Source organism: Anolis sagrei, chromosome Y (genome assembly GCF_037176765.1).
Source record: "Anolis sagrei isolate rAnoSag1 chromosome Y, rAnoSag1.mat, whole genome shotgun sequence".
NCBI classification, from domain to species: Eukaryota; Metazoa; Chordata; class Lepidosauria; order Squamata; family Dactyloidae; genus Anolis; species Anolis sagrei.
This window is the reverse complement of record NC_090035.1, coordinates 61,925,191-61,942,359: the sequence shown is the minus strand read 5'-3', so window position 1 is coordinate 61,942,359 and position 17,169 is coordinate 61,925,191. Positions and strand designations below refer to the sequence as shown.

The window sequence follows — 17,169 nt, the reverse complement described above, 5'->3', positions numbered from 1 at the left end:
GGGATGCTTTGAATGTGCTTTTCCTGCATCGCAGGAGTTTGGACTAGATGGCCCATGTGGGTTCTTCCAAGTCTGTTATTGTATGATTATTATATGATTCTATGATTGTTCCTGTTTTCAATTGTATAGCCCTAAAGAGCTGGCAGGTCTTAGTGATGAAATGTACAGGAAAATCATTATAATTTCCTTGTATTAATTACTTAAGGTTTCTGTACGTAAGGCTTCTGTCTCTCCTCACCCCTACTACAGTTTGTATCTACTTGAATAAGAATGGTGACACTGGGCCTCACATGGACAAAAAGAAAGTCCAAAAACTCCCAGAGCATTTTGGGCCGGCTAGAGCATCTGTAGTACTGCAGCAGGCAGTCCAGGCTTGCATTGACTGTGCTTATCATCAGAAAACTGTCTTCTCTTTCCTGAAGCAAGGGCATGGAGGCGAGGTCATTTCAGGTAAATGGACCCTTTATCTAACTTTTTCTTTGTCTGGGCCAAAAACCCTTTGTCTGTGTCAGAGATAATTCACTACTTGAGATTTGAGAGCCATCCTTATTAATTTTTATGAAAATACAGATTGATCCCTGCAACCCAGTGCCCAAAAGAGAGAGTATTATACCACCTCCCCCAACCCCACCACTGTTTAGCCCTACTAGAAATTTTCTTCCAATGTCTAATCAAAATGTAATCAAAATTAACTTCTAGATTTTTTTTTTAAAAAAACAATTTTTCCTTTCTTTTTTAATTAAATCAAAAGAAAAAAACACAGTTAATATAAGAAATCAATAAAAGAATTAGATACAAAAATAACCACATGCTTGTGGATTTCAATGGCGTCTCTGTGTAGCCTGACATGTAGTTGTTAGAGTGGAACAACTCTATGGCCATTGAAATCCACAAGCATGTGGACAATTTCAACAGAAAGGAAGAAACCATGAAAATGAACAAAATCTGGTTACCAGTATTTTAAAAACTCTCTGAAATCATAACAGTAAATAAAAGCAACACTCAAACAACAGGGGAACTCCAGACAAGAAACAATCAGGGACCACTAATCACTTCTCAACAAAGGATTCCAGCAGGCAGTAAGAAGTCACACCTTGAAATTGCTAGGCCACTAAATGCTAATCAAGGAGGGAAATTGAAACATTCACACTTGCCTCAAAAAGACAAGAGTTCTTTCTCCCACACTGGACATTATTCCACAGATATATAAACTCAATTTTCCTAGTTTCCAACAGACCTCACAACTTCTGAGGATGCCTGCCATAGAATAGCCTGTAAGGCAGGCGAAACATCAGTAGGGAATGCTTCTGGAACATGGCCATACAGCCCAAAAAACTTAAAACAACCCAGTAATTCAGGTGCTTTTGTTTCCATTACCATTGAAATGAAAATTATTTTGGAGAGGAAATATATTCAAATGAATAGTTGTCTTCTTCAGTTGTGTGTGTTGCCTTTCTGATCTATTTTTTCCACAGGTTTCTTAAAAAAATGACTTGAAAGTGCTTTTAAAATACAATACAAAATGTAAGGTAAATTCCATAATAGACTCTGAATCTGTTTTGTCCTTCAATCTTGGTTTGAGTAAGTAAGAAAATCTGAAATAATCAAACAAAACCAATTCATTGATAAAGAACTTGACATAGATTAAAAATAAAGTAGACTTATGTTATTATATTTATTCAAATAGCAAAGAGAAGATTGATTTACAGAGATTTCCAAACATACTGAAAGTGCCTGCATGGTTTCAACATCATGCTGATGTTTCAAAAGCAAGATTTTAAGATGTGTTTATGTGATTTCAAAAGCAACATATTCTCACAAGTATTCAAAGATTCTCATCACTCTGTTCTTTGTAAGCAGATGCTCCAAATGTCACAAAATTTCTATACTCTGCAGTGCATTTCAAAACATCCAAACTGAGTTTTGATATTTAGATTTATATAAATCAGAGCAAAAAGTAGCATTCCGTTCACTCATTAAGTTGAGTTTCAGGTGATATTGTATGTAGTTCTTCTATCTCAGATTGCCTCTGTTATAGGTTGCTTTGAGTTTTTCAGGCCATATGGCCATGTTCCAATAATAATAATAATAATAATAATAATAATAAAACTTTATTTGTACCCCGCTACCATCTCCCCAAGGGACTCGGTGCGGCTTACACGAGGCCAAGTCCACAGCACATCAATAAACAAAGGCGATGACAAATAATCAATACAAAACAGTTAAAATAAAATAAAATAAAAACTCAAAAACAAAAAATACACAATTAGCAATAAACAATAACAATAACATACAGCATTTAAAAACCAATGACTGGGCCAAATGTAATAATTAACATTTAAAATGCTGGGCATGAACAAGGTAGATAAACTAGAAGAGGGTTTTCAAAGAAAGATGAGGGCGTACAGACAATCCTAAATCAATATAGTTGCATTCTCGCTTCTGTTAACTTTTCGGCTTTGGCTTTTTTCTTCTACCAGCTGTGTTTGACCATGAGCAGCATACTCTGAACCTACCAGCTGTCAACAGCATTACGTATGTTCTCCGCTTCCTTGAGAAACTCTGCCACAACCTGCGCAGTGATAACCTTTTTGGAAACCAGCCCTTCACTCAGCACCATGTGCAGTACTCCCGCGAGTATGGACATGACAGGTACCTACCAGGTAGGAGTTGGTGCCGAGAGATGTTATGGCCATCTCTGTAGACTGAGAAAGTTCTGCAAACAAAGTGCCATGCTAGGCTGAAAGCCAATAGTACAGAAATATCTGTATTCCAGACAAATGCTAATAATGTTGATGCATTCTTCCTGCAAGTTATTATGTGTTCCATTCCTAAATCTTGAATCAAATTAAGATTTTCCCTGACAAGTAATTGGATGTGCTTATAGGACTTTTCTCTATAAGCATTAAGAATTTAGGTATTTCCGATTCCATGCTCTGATATTCAAGTTTATTTCTTTGTTCAATGTACATCCCAGCTTCCTGCATCAAAATGGTGTCCAAAATAGCCCAATGAAGATGATTTTTCCATAACTCCTGGGGCCTAGTCCTATTTGCATTTTTGCAGACAGAACACTTTTTGAACTTGGTTCCAAGGAAGAGGTGTGACTTGTTGAAAGTTGGGTTCTAGTGGAGAGCAATTAGGAAAATGTTTTGGACCAGCCGTGTCTTTGGTGTAATAATAATTACCTTATTATTAAGTATTAAGCTGGGGTGACAGAGAGAAGACATAGGAAAGGAGTTTAACTGTGTGAAAGCAGATATATATATGCTCTGTGCATAATTAGTTCCTTTAAAACAAAAGAACAAATGGCAACAAAACGTCTCACAACACAAGGAGTGACCATCACTCAAAAAATTATGATTTTGTCATTTGGGTGTTGTAGTTGCTGGGATTTATAGTTCACCTACAATCAGAGAGCATTCTGATCTCCATTAACGATGGAATTGAACCAAACGTGGCACACAGAACTCCCATAACCAACTGAAAATACTGAAAGGGTTTGGTGGGCATGGACCTGAGATTGGGAGTTGTAGTTCACCTACATCCAGAGAGCACTGTGGACTCAAAAAATGATGGATCTGGACCAAACTTGGCACAAGCACTCAATATGCCCAAATATGAACACAGATGGAGTTTGGGGGAAATAGAACTTGACATGTGCGAGTTGTAGTCACTGGGATCACAGTTCACCTACAATCAAAGAGCATTCTGAACCTACTAACGACAGAATCGGGGCAAACTTCCCACTCAGAACCCCCATGACCAACAGAAAATACTTAATTAAGGCCATCCAATCCAATCCCTTCATCAGGTGAAGAAAATGTAATCAAAGTCCTCCTGACAAAGAGCCATCCAGCCATAGAGAGAGAGAGAGAGAGAGAGGTGATTCACACACACACACAGATATAGTATCATAGATTTGAAAGGGACCCTTAAAGAAGAACAATGATATCTTGCATGTTCCAGGGTGGGCAAACCAAACACTCTCCACATCAACACTGACAAAGAAGTAGCAAGAAATACTGTTTACCTACAAGCATAAAGACATTATAAATATTACATTAACAACCTTAGATATGCAGATGACACCACTCTGATGGCCGAAAGCGAGGAGGAGCTGAGGAGCCTTCTAATCAAGGCGAAAGAAGAAAGCGCAAAAGCCGGGTTGCAGCTAAACGTCAAAAAAACCAAGATTATGGCAACAAGAATGATTGACAACTGGAAAATAGAGGGAGAAACCGTGGAGGCCGTGACAGACTTTGTATTTCTAGGTGCAAAGATTACTGCAGATGCAGACTGTAGCCAGGAAATCAGAAGACGCTTACTTCTTGGGAGGAGAGCAATGTCCAATCTTGATAAAATAGTAAAGAGTAGAGACATCAGACTGGCAACAAAGATCCGCCTAGTCAAAGCCATGGTATTCCCTGTAGTCACCTACGGATGTGAGAGCTGGACCTTAGGGAAGGCTGAGCGAAGGAAGATCGATGCTTTTGAGCTGTGGTGTTGGAGAAAAGTTCTGAGAGTGCCTTGGACTGTGAGAAGATCCAACCAGTCCATCCTCCAGGAAATAAAGCCCGACTGCTCACTGGAGGGAAAGATACTAGAGACAAAGTTGAAGTACTTTGGCCACATCATGAGGAGACAGGAAAGCCTAGAGAAGACAATTATGCTGGGGAAAGTGGAAGGTAAAAGGAAGAGGGGCCGACCAAGGGCAAGATGGATGGATGGCATCCTTGAAGTGACCGGACTGACCTTGAGGGAGCTGGGGGTGGTAACGGCCGACAGGGAGCTCTGGTGTGGGTTGGTCCATGAGGTCACGAAGAGTCGGAGACGACTGAACGAATGAACAACAACAACTTTCTCTTTACTTTATTTTCCAGATCAACAGACTGGGCCACAGCAACGCGTGGCAGGGGACAACTAGTATATATATAAAATGTAATGTTCATTTGTGCTACCATCAGAACTCAAAAGCCACTGGGGGAATTGACACCAAATTTGGACACAAGACACCTAACAGTCCAATTTATGTCCTCCAATCAAAAAGACCCCCCAAAGAAACAGCAGAAACCACTAAAATCCACACAAGTGAAGAGCAGCCATTACAGCACTGAGAGCCAAGTGCGTGCACACGCATCATCATACAAATAGAACTGGCACAGCGAGCGGCACCCAGCTCCCTCCCTCAGCGCGGCCAGATGCGGCCCGCACGGCCTGGCCAGGCCTCGTACAAAGCCCCTCGCCGCTTGTGTCAGCGGCGTTTCTCTCCCCCCCCCCCCCCCCCCCGGAGCTGCTTCGGCCAGGGTCGCGCCGGGCCAGGCTTCTCCCTCCTTCCCTTCCTCCTTCCTTCCTTCCTTCCTTCCTTCCTTCCTTCCTTCCCCTTCCCCCTTTCTCTCCCCTTCCCCTTCCTTCCTTCCCTCCCTTCCCCTCCCTCCCTCCCTTTCCTTCTTCCTTCCTTCCCTCCCGTGTGGGAGGGAGAAGCCTCCTGGGAAGCCAGCGTTGCCTGGCTACGCCCACCTGGCACCACCTCCGCTGCCAAGAGCGCATATCCCCCTCCTCGCCATCAGGCATCTTCTGCTGTGCTCTCTGCGCTCTGCAGCCACGAGGCGCCTCCTGATCCATTCCCAGCCAAGAACAAGCGATGGGCGCCGCTCTGAAAATGTTTGGCCCAATTCTATCGTTGATGGGGTTCAGAATGCTCTGTGATTGTATGTGAACTACAAATCCCAGCAACTACAACTCCCAAATGTCAAGATTCTATTTCCCCCATACTCCACCAGTGTTCACATTTGGGCATATGGAATATTCGTGCCAAGTTTGGGCCAGATCCATCATTATTTGAGTCCACAGTGATCTTTGGATGTAGGTGAACTACAACTCTAAAACCAAAGGACACTGCCCACCAAACTCTTCCGGTATTTTCTGTTTGTCATGGGAGAACTGTGTGCCCAGTTTGGTTCAATTCCATCGTTGGTGGGGTTCAGAATGTTCTTTGATTATAGGTAAACTATAAATCCCAGCAACTACAACTCCCAAATGACAAAATCATTTTTTTTAGTGAAGGACATACATTGGGTTGTTAGGTGCCCAGTGGTTTTTGAGTTCTGTTAATACCACAAATGAACATTACATTTTTATTTATATAGATTTATTTCCTATATTTATACCCTGACCTTCTCCCCCTGAAAGGGGACCCATGCTTACATATGCCAAAACCCACATTCAAAACGACAGAAAATAGATTTTCTCCTCCCCTCACCAGCTTCATTCTCCTTTATTAAATCTACAGTGTAGATGCACCCAAAGTCAACCCTTCCACACTGCCATGTAAAATCCAGATTATCTACTTAGGACTGGATTAGATGGTAGTTATGATGGCACACCAGGAAGGTTTGATGAGAAAACTATATGTGTCCGGCTATTTTCCCAGTGACCATTGGTATGCCCTGTATTTACTTTAATTCCCCCAAAATAAAACTCTAGAGACAAGACTAAATTTAACCAATTAAGTTTACTGAACAATCAAGGTGAATCAAAACAAGGTATAAAGGTGCAGTTTGATTCTTGATGGTATAGAATTAGAATAATAAAGAACAGGTATAAGGTATAACTCTGAGGTAAATATAAATAACAGGAGGCCATGAGATATAATGGAGCCCCCGGTGGCGCAGTGGGTTAAAGCACTGAGCTGCTGAGCTTGTTGATCGAAAGGTCGCAGGTTCGATTCCGGGGAGCGGCGTGAGCTTCCGCTGTCAGCCCTAGCTTCTGCTAACCTAGCAGTTCGAAAACATGCAAATGTGAGTAGATCAATAGGTACCGCTCAGGTGGGAAGGTAACGGCACTCCATGCAGTCATGCTGGCCACATGACCTTGGAGGTGTCTATGGACAACGCCGGCTCTTCAGCTTAGAAATGGAGATGAGCACCACACCCCAGAGTCAGACATGACTGGACTTAATGTCAGGGGACAACCTTTACCTATGAGATATAATGGTGGTATGTGCTCTGAGGTAACAACAACTATATTTTCTATGAGGTAAGCACTCTCTATAAACTCTGGGGCATGTACTATCTATGTTCTTTGGGCAAATACTGGTCAATTCTATAGCATATGCATCTATATTCTTTGGGCAAATACAGCTATTCTCTATGTTCTCTGAGGCATGTATGTACTAAGGATTGCCTGTTCAGACTGCTAAGCCAGACCAGACACTTTCTGACTAACTATTACAAGCTATGTCCAAACAGAATGGAATAAAAGGTCCTTCCGCCAGGCTCTGAGCCAGAATGGGCTGAACCGACAGAGCTCAGCCTCTAGGTGGATCCTAAACTCCTACTCTAAAACTTAGCAGAATGGAACAGTCCACCTCCAGGGAGCAAACAGGGGTAAAAATTAGGCCGAGACTTCACAGCAGTGTAGACACATGCGCGCATGCACACACACACACATATGGATGGATGGATGGATGTTGGATCACTGGTTGGTGATACACACACACACACACACACAACAGTACTTCATATATTGCTATTTATATAATAATATATATATTATATGTATTATTTTTATATATACTATAATATAATACAATTTTGCTACTATATATTACTATATTAAATAGACTCATAGAATAGAGTTAGAAGGGACTCTACCATAGTATTGGGGGAGAACAGACATGAAGGAAGGAGGGAAGGAAGGAAGGAAGGAAGGAAGGAAGGAAGGAAAGAAAGAGGTACCGAAAGAAGGAAAAAGAGAAAATAGGAAAGAAAAAGGAAAGGAAAGGCAGGAAAGAGATAAAGAAGGAAGGAAGGAGAAAAGGAAAGAAAAAGGGTAAGAAGGAAGGAAATGGAGGGAAGAAAGAAGGCAAAGAAGTAGAGATGTGGAGGGAAGGAAGGAAAGAGAGAAGGAAGGATGAAACCAAGGAGCGAAAGAAGGAATGAAAGAAAGAGGTAGAGAAGGAAAAAGGGAGAGAAAGGGGAAAGGTTGAGGTAGATATCTGGACTGTTATAAAAGAGAGGTACCTACCTATTCCTTCCCCCTTTTCCTCCCCCTTTCTCTCCTTTCTTCCTTCTCTACCTCTGTCTTTCTTTCCTTCTTTCACTACTTGGTTTCATCCTTCCCTCTTTCCTTCATTCCCTCCCCCTTTCTTCCTTTGCCTTTCTTCCCTCCCTGTTTGCTTCCTTCTTTTTTTTTTTTTACTTTTTATTTCCTTTTATTTCACCACCATCATAACAATAACAATAATGCAATGCATTGCCACTGGGACCTGACACCTCTCACATTCCTCCAGGGTCTAATAGGAATAATAGCATAATAATAATAGAAATAACAACCTTTACCCGCCACGTGTTGCTGTGGCCAACCTTCCCTCTTTCTCTCCTTCTTTCCTTCCTTCCTTCCTTCCTTCCTTCCTTACCTCCCATCTTTCCTTCTCCTCTTCCTTCTCTATCTCTTTCCTTCCTTCCCCTTTTTCTTTCTCTTCTGGTCTCTTTTCTTCCTTCTCTCTTTCCTTCTTCCCTTTCCTCCCTCTTTCTCTACATCTTCCCCCTTCCTTCACTCCCTCTTTCCTTCCTTCATTCCCTTTTTTCTTTCCTTCTCTCCTTCCTTCCTTCCTTCCTTCCCCCTTTTTCTTTCTCTTCTGGTCTCTTTTCTTTCTTCTCTCTTTCCTTCCCTCCCTCTTTCTCTACATCTTCCCCTTTCCTTCACTCCCTCTTTCCTTCCTTCATTCCCTTTTTTCTTCTCTCCTTCCTTCCTTCCCCCTTTTTCTTTCTCTTCTGGTCTCTTTTCTTCCTTCTCTCTTTCCTTTTTTCCTTCCCTCCCTCTTTCTCTACATCTTCGCCCTTCCTTCACTCCCTCTTTCCTTCCTTCATTCCTTTTTTTCTTCATTCCCTTCACTCCTTCCTTCCTTCCCCCTTTTTCTTTCCCTCCCTCTGTCTGTCATTTCTTCCTTCTCTACCTCTTTCCTTCCTTCCCCCCTTTTCTTTCTGTTCTGCTGTCTCTCTTTCCTTTCCTTCCATCTTTCCTTTTCTTTCCTTTTCTTCTTCCTTCTTTCTCTAACTTTCCTTCCTTCCCCCTTTTTCTTTACCTCCCTTTCCCTTTCTTCCTTCTTTCCTTCCTTCCTGTCTTTCCTGGATTTTGACAGGGCGGGAAGGGGCGGGGTGGGGTTTAGAGGTGGCGTTAAGTAAAAGGAGGTAAGATTGGGGGCAGCGGAGTGATGGAGCATGGGGTTGTGTGTGTGTGTGTGTGTGTGTGTGCGGCGGCGGGGGGAGTGATGGAGCGTGGGGTTGCATGTGTGTGTGCAGCGGTGGGGGGAGTGGGGTTGCGTGTGTGTGTGGCGGTGGGGGGAGTGATGGAGCGTGGGGTTGTGTATGTGTGTGCAGCGGTGGGGGGAGTGATGGAGCGTGGGTTTGCGTGTGTGTGTGCGGCAGCAGGGGGAGTGATGGAGCGTGGGGTTGCGTGTGTGTGTGCGGCGGCGGGGGAGTGATGGAGCGTGGGGTTGCATGTGTGTGTGCGGCGGCGGGGGGAGTGATGGAGCGTGGGGTTGCGTGTGTGTGTGCGGCGGCAGGGGGAGTGATGGAGCGTGGGGTTGCGTGTGTGTGTGCAGCTGCGGGGGGAGTGATGGAGCGTGGGGTTGCATGTGTGTGTGCAGCGGCGGGGGTAGTGATGGAGCATGGGGGTGTGTGTGTGCAGGAAGCGGAGCGGTGGGGCTTGGAGTGGGCATGGCTTCCGCAGAGGGAACGTTGGCCGGAAGGCTGTGTACACACGCCAGGGAACTTGTGGCTGGGCGCCAATGCGCATGCTCAGTTGTTTTGCTGTTTTGTGAGTGTTGTTTTGAGTAGATATGTTTGTACCTTGTGGGTTGGTTAAGTTTCGTTGGGGTTTTTTTGTTTTGTTGTTTTGCCGTTTTGTGAGAGTGTTGTTGTGTTGTTTTTCATTTTGAGTAGATATGTTTGTACCTTGTGGGTTGTGTTATGAGCATGGGAATTTTGGTTAAGTTTCGTTGGGTTTTTTTTAGTTTTGTTGTTTTGCCGTTTTGTGAGTGTGTTGTTGTGTTGTTTTTCATTTTGAGTAGATATGTTTGTACCTTGTGGATTGTGTTATGGGCATGGGAAAATTGGTTAAGTTTCGTTGGGGTTTTTTAGAGTTTTGCTGTCCCATTGGACTCGCCTAACAGATTTATATATATAGATGTTCATTTGTGGGATTAACAGAACGCTGGGCAAATTGATCCCAAATGTGGACACAAGACACCAACCAAAGCAATCTATTTCATTTACTCAAGAAAAGTAACCCCCCCCCCCAAAACCAAGAATACATAACAGCGCATACGTGAATGTCCCCGTCCCTCCCCCCCCACGCGAAAGAAAATCTGTTGTAAGCTGGCAATCCCTGTGGCACCGAGTGAGGCTTAGCCATGGGTTCAGGCTGTGGCTCAGGCACACACAGTAGAAGCAGTTTTACCCACTTTTAACTCAATGCGATGGGGTCCTGGGAGCTGTACTTTCATGCGGCCTTGCTGAAGCCATCTCTGTTGAGGAGGACTGGTGCCCCGCCAAAGTACGGATCCCAGGATTCCAAAGCAGAGAGTTATGCTTTTGGGCCTACCTTCCTCCACCACGCCGGGGCCTCGCGTGGACCCTCCTTACCTCCCTCCCTGTCTCTGTCCTCTGTTGGCCCCACCAAACAGGGACCCCTCCTCCTTCTTTTCCCCCGGTGAGGTAGGCAGGTGGCTGCTCCATGCGGGCGCCATTTGTCTGACTTCACCTTCTCTTGCCTAGGCACCAATGTAAAGGGAGCTTTGCAGCCCCCATCCTTGCTGGGCCCGGCAGGGGTGTCAGGCATTTTTTGAGGTGGGCCTTGCTCACTCAGCACTGGCCCCTTCTTTCTGCCGTCACCACAGGGCACCTTTCATGTGACCCTGCCTGCATGCCAAACAGGCGGGAAGGCGTCCCACAGCCATGGCAAAAAAAAAGGTAGTGGGTGAGCAAGGCCTGCCTCAAAAAGCGCCTCCCGCCTGCCCCGCGTCTGGCCCAGCAAGGCTGAGGGCTGCAAGGCTCTCTTCCTGCTGGTGCCCAGGCAAGCGGTAGAGAAGGGAAGGAAGGAAAGAGGGAGAGAAGGAAGAAAGGAGAGAAAGAAGGTAAAGAAAAGAAAAGGGGGAAGGAGGAAGGAAAGAGAGAAGGAAAGGAAAAAAGGAAGGAACAAAGGAAAGAGGGAGAGAAGGAAGGAAAGTTAGAGAGAAAGAGGGAGAGAAGGTTGGCCACAGCAACGCGTGGCGGGTACAGCTAGTGTATGTATGTGTGTGTGTGTGTATCTTGTCAGGAGGGACTTGAGAAACTGCAAGTCGCTTCTGGTATGAGAGAATTAGCCATCTGCAAAGACATTGCCCAGAGGACGTCCAGGTGTGTTACCATCCTGAAGGACGCTTCTCTCATGTCCCCACTGGAGCTGACAGATGGGAGCTCACCACACTTTCAATTATATTGAAACAGGTGGAATCTCCGACTGTCTTGCACCTTCATCCTTCAGTCCAAATATTCTGGCTTTTGAGCTTTTCTTCACAGTCAAAAGCGATTATATGATATTCAGAAGTCACCCAAGAGAGCTTTAAATGTGATCATATACCTCTCTCAGCTCATCTGTACATTCAAAATGCCAGCAGAATGTATCCCAGTGCCTCTAGGGTTTCCCAAGAATTTTGATTTTCAAAAAACTTGATAACTGTACAGCAGTCTTTATTATTGTCAGTTTAATTCCTTTAGTTCAATATAATGAATACACTTAAATATGATTTATATATGAATATACAATGTAAAAGAATCAAGTAACTTAAAATATCTTAATTGACTGCAAATACTTGTGTATGAGTCAAAAACGTTTGACAGAAATCACCACAAAAAGTATGGTACATTGGTCAGTGTAAATTACTAGGTTATGTACCCTGTGCAAAGGCAAAGACAAGAAGCAGAGACAAAAAGTACAATATGGGGGGAAAAATTTGGCAACTGAGGTAGCACAAAGGGGTGGTTGGAATTTTAAGCAAGGGAGCAGTTATTTGCTTTATGGCTACTACGGCATATTTTAAACCACAACTAATGTCAGGCGCCTTTTATGCATTTTTGTCATTTGATTGTCTAGGCTATTGGGTTTTAATGTAATTATGTTTTATTAGTGTCATTATGTTCTATTTAAGTACTTGTATTTTTATTTTTTTTCTTTAGTTATAAGTTTACTGATGGTATTTTGTATTATTTTGATGTGTGTGAATCTGATTCTGGCATTGAATGCTTGCCTTTTTATATGTGTATTGCCCTGAGTCCCCTTGAGGAGAGAGGGCGGCCTATAAATTATTTATTTACTTATTATCAAGTTTAGAGGGTTCACTCCTGATACTGAAGTGGCCTTTTTGAATTCTAACTATGAAAATTGCAAACATTATCCTGCTAGTGTTTGCAATTTGTACTGTTGCCTGGAGTATCACAAAGGTCTTGGTCATTCTCAGAGCTGCAAAGGCTATTGGTTGAATTACTTGAAAAACTGAGGATAAAGATAATTGCATTTCTGAATCTCAGAGGATTCTAGAAAAGCATACAGCTCCTACCGTAAGTCTAGACCAGGGGTCCCCAAACTGCCGCCCACGGACCACTTCCGGTCCGCCAAGGGCGCTTATCCGGCCCACGGAGGAGGAGCGCCCCCTCACACAGTGCCCCTCCGTTGGCAGGCTCACGCTATCCGTCAGGCCCGATGGGCAGCGTGAGCCAGCCAAGGGAGGCTGCCCCGGCGCTACATGCAGTCATGCTGGCCACATGACCTTGGAGGTGTCTATGGACAACGCCGGCTCTTCGACTTAGAAATGCAGATGAGCACCACATCCCAGAGTCAGACATGACTGGACTTCATGTCAGAGAAAAACCTTTAACCAGGAAAATTGTGGAAGATCCAGGGTGGGAGAAAGAATTCTTGTCTGTTGGAGGTAGGTATGAATGTTTCAATTGGCCACCTTGATTGCCATTTCATAGCCTGACAGTTTTTAGGGAGAATCCTTTGTTGAGAGGTGATTAGCTGGCCCTGATTGTTTCTTGTCTGGAGTTCCCCTGTGTTTGAATGTTGTTCTTTATTTACAGTTATAATTTTAGAGTTTTTTAAATACTGGTAGCCAGATTTTGTTCAGACTAGAAATAGGAAGATTTCCCATTCTCTGCTCCTGGAATTACTGCCTAAAGAGGGCTAGAAAGAACCCCCTCTAAGGGCCCTTATACACAACAAAATAAAATATGTGCAATGTGCATAGGAATTTTTTAATTTATTTTTTTTTAAAAAAACTATAGTCTGGCCTTCCATCGGTCTGAGGGACAGTAAACTGGCCCCCGGTTTAAAAAGTTTGAGGACCCCTGGTCTAGACCATATAGGCATATTCTATGCACCCAGCATTTTTTTTTCTTTAACAGTTTTCACACTCAGCTTTACAACATTTTGTCTATCTGTAAATAATATACTGTACCAGTGATCAAAGACTGACAGTATCTCGAGCAATCAACTTTATACAAGAGGTTCCTTCAGATCTCATTGCTATATATATTGAAACAGTGGTCCAATTCCTCTAAGACAGTTCTTCTGAGAACCTCTTCCAAAAGTACCACTGCAGACAGTAGAGTAAACCTGGATAGCTATGGGAAACAACAAGTGTCTTCAATTGTTCGTGAAAAGATCATTAGCCATCAAGGCCTTTGTTGAGGAATTGTTATGAGTTCGTATTTAAATGCTCCATGGAAAAATATTCATCTACAGAAATGAAAGAAAGGCTTGAATAGGATACACATTTTAAAAGTTTAGTAATGAAGGAAAGCATTGGAAATGGTCCCTTTATTAAATTATTTCTCTATTGGGTGACTTGATGAACCTGACAGGCGATCTATATTTTAGCTAGAAATCTTAAAGGGCAGTCTGTAACCTTTGCCACTTTATGGCCCACTATATGTTGTAGAACTTGCTTAAGACCTCAGCCAAAGCTATTTCCCGAGGAAAAACTCCAAACATAAACAGGGATGGTTCTCTCTTCCTAGACAGAAGCATTGCATTAGACGGCTCTCTACAGGGACCAGGTCAGGGTTCAAAGAGATATTTCCAAGATTCCCCTCCATACAGTGCTCCTCTCTCCCCCAAGTTACCAAAGAATGACCATCACCCTTTGGAAGGTGAGCACAGTATCGTTTTCCCTGTTTTGCTATAATGCTCATAATAAAGCAACATAGGTAGATAAAGACATATCAAGATGTATGATGTAGTCATATGCAGTGTTCTTCCAGTCTGCCATTTGTTATGTTAGGTTTGTCCAGGCAATGTCTTCCTGCTCTTGGATGTTAATGTCTTGAATGTACAAACAGGATTGCAGGGAAGGAAAGTGGTGTCTCCTCTACTATACTAGACTGCCTGCTTCACCCCTCTTATCTATATATAGCAATGAGATCTGAAGGAACCTATTAAATTTGAATTGCAGAAGAACTGACATTTGGCAATTCCTGCTGGGTTTTGTTAATATTAGGATAGGAAAGAAGGCATTTCTTTGCATTGCTTTCAGAACATCTTTAAGCATAACATTTATCTTTTCTTATATACAGTAGAATTACTCAAATTGTATGAAGGCAGTCCAAGTACACTGCTCACTGTGTGAGTTTTTCTGCAGTAATTCTCATTGGAATCCCTTCTTTGGCAAATCAACTGCCTTCTCTATAGTGAAGCTGGGTTTGTTCCCCAGAGCAAGCATTTACCAATAGACTGTTAGCAGACTTTCCTTGAGCTTGCACACTGCTTTACAATCTTTCCCGTCTTTGCAGTTAATACTATTTATCATATCCGAAACGAACCAAGGGTACAGGTGTAATATATTTAAAAACAACAAAGTTTTTAAAACTTAGTATTATGTTAAATGTCCTTTGCCTAGTAGCCGGCCTCTTGGAGTGCCTCTGGTGTTGCTGTAAGGTCCTCCGTTGTGCATGTAGCAGGGCTCAGGTTGCATTGTAATAGGTGGTCTGTGGTTTGCTCTTCTCCACATTCGCATGTTGTGTATTCCACTTTGTTGCCCCATTTCTGTGTCTTCTTGTGCCAGAGCACAGTCTGTTCAGTGCCTTCCAAGTCTTCTGTGTGCCCAGGGGGAGCCTCTTATTCAGTATCAGCCATAGCTTGAGGTTCCAGGTTCTTGCCTGCCACTTTTGGACTCTCACTTGCTGAGGTGTTCCTACAAGTATCTCTATAGATCTTAGAAAGCTATTTTTTGGCGTCAGCTTGCTGGCTGATAACCGAAAGGGATGGGCTGGAGATGTCACTGTCTTGGTCCTTTCATTATTGGCTGCTACTTCCCACCGGGAAATGTATATACTAGGCCTGGGTAACAACAGAAAAATTTGTTTCTAAAATCGATTCGTTTTTAGGGCGTTTTTGCATTTCATTTTTAAAAAGAATTCCGACATTTCCGTTTTAAAAATTTCGAAATTTACGAAATTTTGTTAATAATTACGAATCGATTCGTTAAGATGGCGTCCGCGTTTGCACATGCGCAAAGCACTTACGAAATTACTTCAATAATTACGAATAGATTCGTTAATATGGCGCCCGTGTTTGCGCATGTGCAAAACAATTCCGAAATTTCATAATTAATTGATTTGTAATTAATTACGTATTGATTCGTTAATATGGCGCCCGCGTTTGCGCAATGCAAACCATGCAAACAAAATCATTTCATACAACATATAAAGCTTCATAATGGACATTGAGTAGATGGGACATGGAACTCATTTTCTTATGTTTTTTCATATACAAAATGAAAGATATAGCACGAGCTGAATCAGAAGGGAGTCCATCCCATTTTTTTTCTTTTTGTGTAGTTTTTTTGGATTTTTGATTTTTACCTTTTTCTTTTCTTTTTTTTCTCTCCCTTTCCCTCCCCCCTTCCCCCATATTTTTTCTCTCTTTCCATCCACGGGTGTTATATCTTTGGTACTTTCCTACTTTTCTATCTTATATTATTCCCACTCTTTCGCTGTAACTTAAATTCAATAAAAATGTAATAATAAAAAAAATTCATACTAAAATAATCAAATAATAATCAAATAATAATAATAATAATAATAAAATAATCAAATAGAATAAATCAAATAGAATAAGAAATTAAATAAAAATAATAATAAAATAAAGTAGCAAAACAAGTAGCAAGGTAAGAAATTGAAATTAAATTACTTAAGTTTGTAATAAAATATAATATATAAATAAATCAATAATAATTATCATATTTAAAAATATACAAAATATAAATTATTTATTTATAATATATATTAAACAAGTTATAATGTAAAAATTACTAATTTATAAAAATTCAGAAAGTAAATAAGAAAAAAAAGTAACAAAAATTGCACTTTGAAACAAACTATGAATATTAAATTATGGCCAAATAATCTGGCAAGTGTATTAATTATAATTTCTATAGCAGCACTGCAAGTTGATTAAGGACAAATTCCCACTGGGTGGGTGGGTGGGTGGGTTCGAAATCAAATACATTAAGTAAGTATTAGAATCCACAGAAATTAATTTATAAATGAAAAAAACATTTCATTAAAAAATAAACAGATCAATCAGCCGTCCCCTGTGAGACAGTCTCTAAGACCTCCCGGGGGGGGGGGGCTTGACCCTTCCCCCCCCCCCCCGTCGGGACTGCCTGCTGGATTACTGGGTGAAGGCCAATTCCCTTCCTGGCCTTCCCCAAGTCCTCCCGGGGGGGGGCATTGGACAGTGACCCCCGGGAGTGTCACGCTGCGCAGTTACCTTTCACAGCATATCAGCCATCCCCCAGTGAGACAGCCTCTAAGACTTCCCTGGGGGGAAGCTTGACCCTGCCCCCCCCCCGGGAATGGCTGGCTGCCTCCTTGCCTGCCTGCCTGCTGGGTGAAGGCCAATTCCCTTCCCCAAGTCCTCCGGGGGGGGCATTGGTCAGTGACCCCCGGGAGTGTCACACTGCGCAGTTACCTTTCACTGCATATCAGCCGTCCCCCAGTGAGACAGCCTCCCGGGGGGGGGGGTTACATTGGCCACCCCGGGAATGGCTGCCTGCTGCTTGATTGCTGGGTGAAGGCCAATACCCTTCCCGGCCTTCTCCATGCCCTCCCGGGGGGGCATTGG

General features: G+C 42.7%; 1 protein-coding gene across 2 annotated transcripts in view; it reads left to right on the top strand.

The window, feature by feature from the left end:
- The window catches only part of LOC137095505 (polycomb protein SCMH1-like), a 146,000-nt gene that overhangs the window by 96,028 nt on the left and 32,803 nt on the right, over positions 1-17,169 (top strand). The window contains exons 9-11 of one of the 2 annotated variants that reach the window (XM_067462251.1): positions 250-450; positions 2,481-2,663; positions 14,064-14,195. In XM_067462251.1, the coding sequence (XP_067318352.1) occupies positions 250-450; positions 2,481-2,663; positions 14,064-14,195 (516 nt within the window). The remainder of the gene's footprint in view (positions 1-249; positions 451-2,480; positions 2,664-14,063; positions 14,196-17,169) is intronic. The other variant, XM_067462253.1, reaches the window with a different exon arrangement.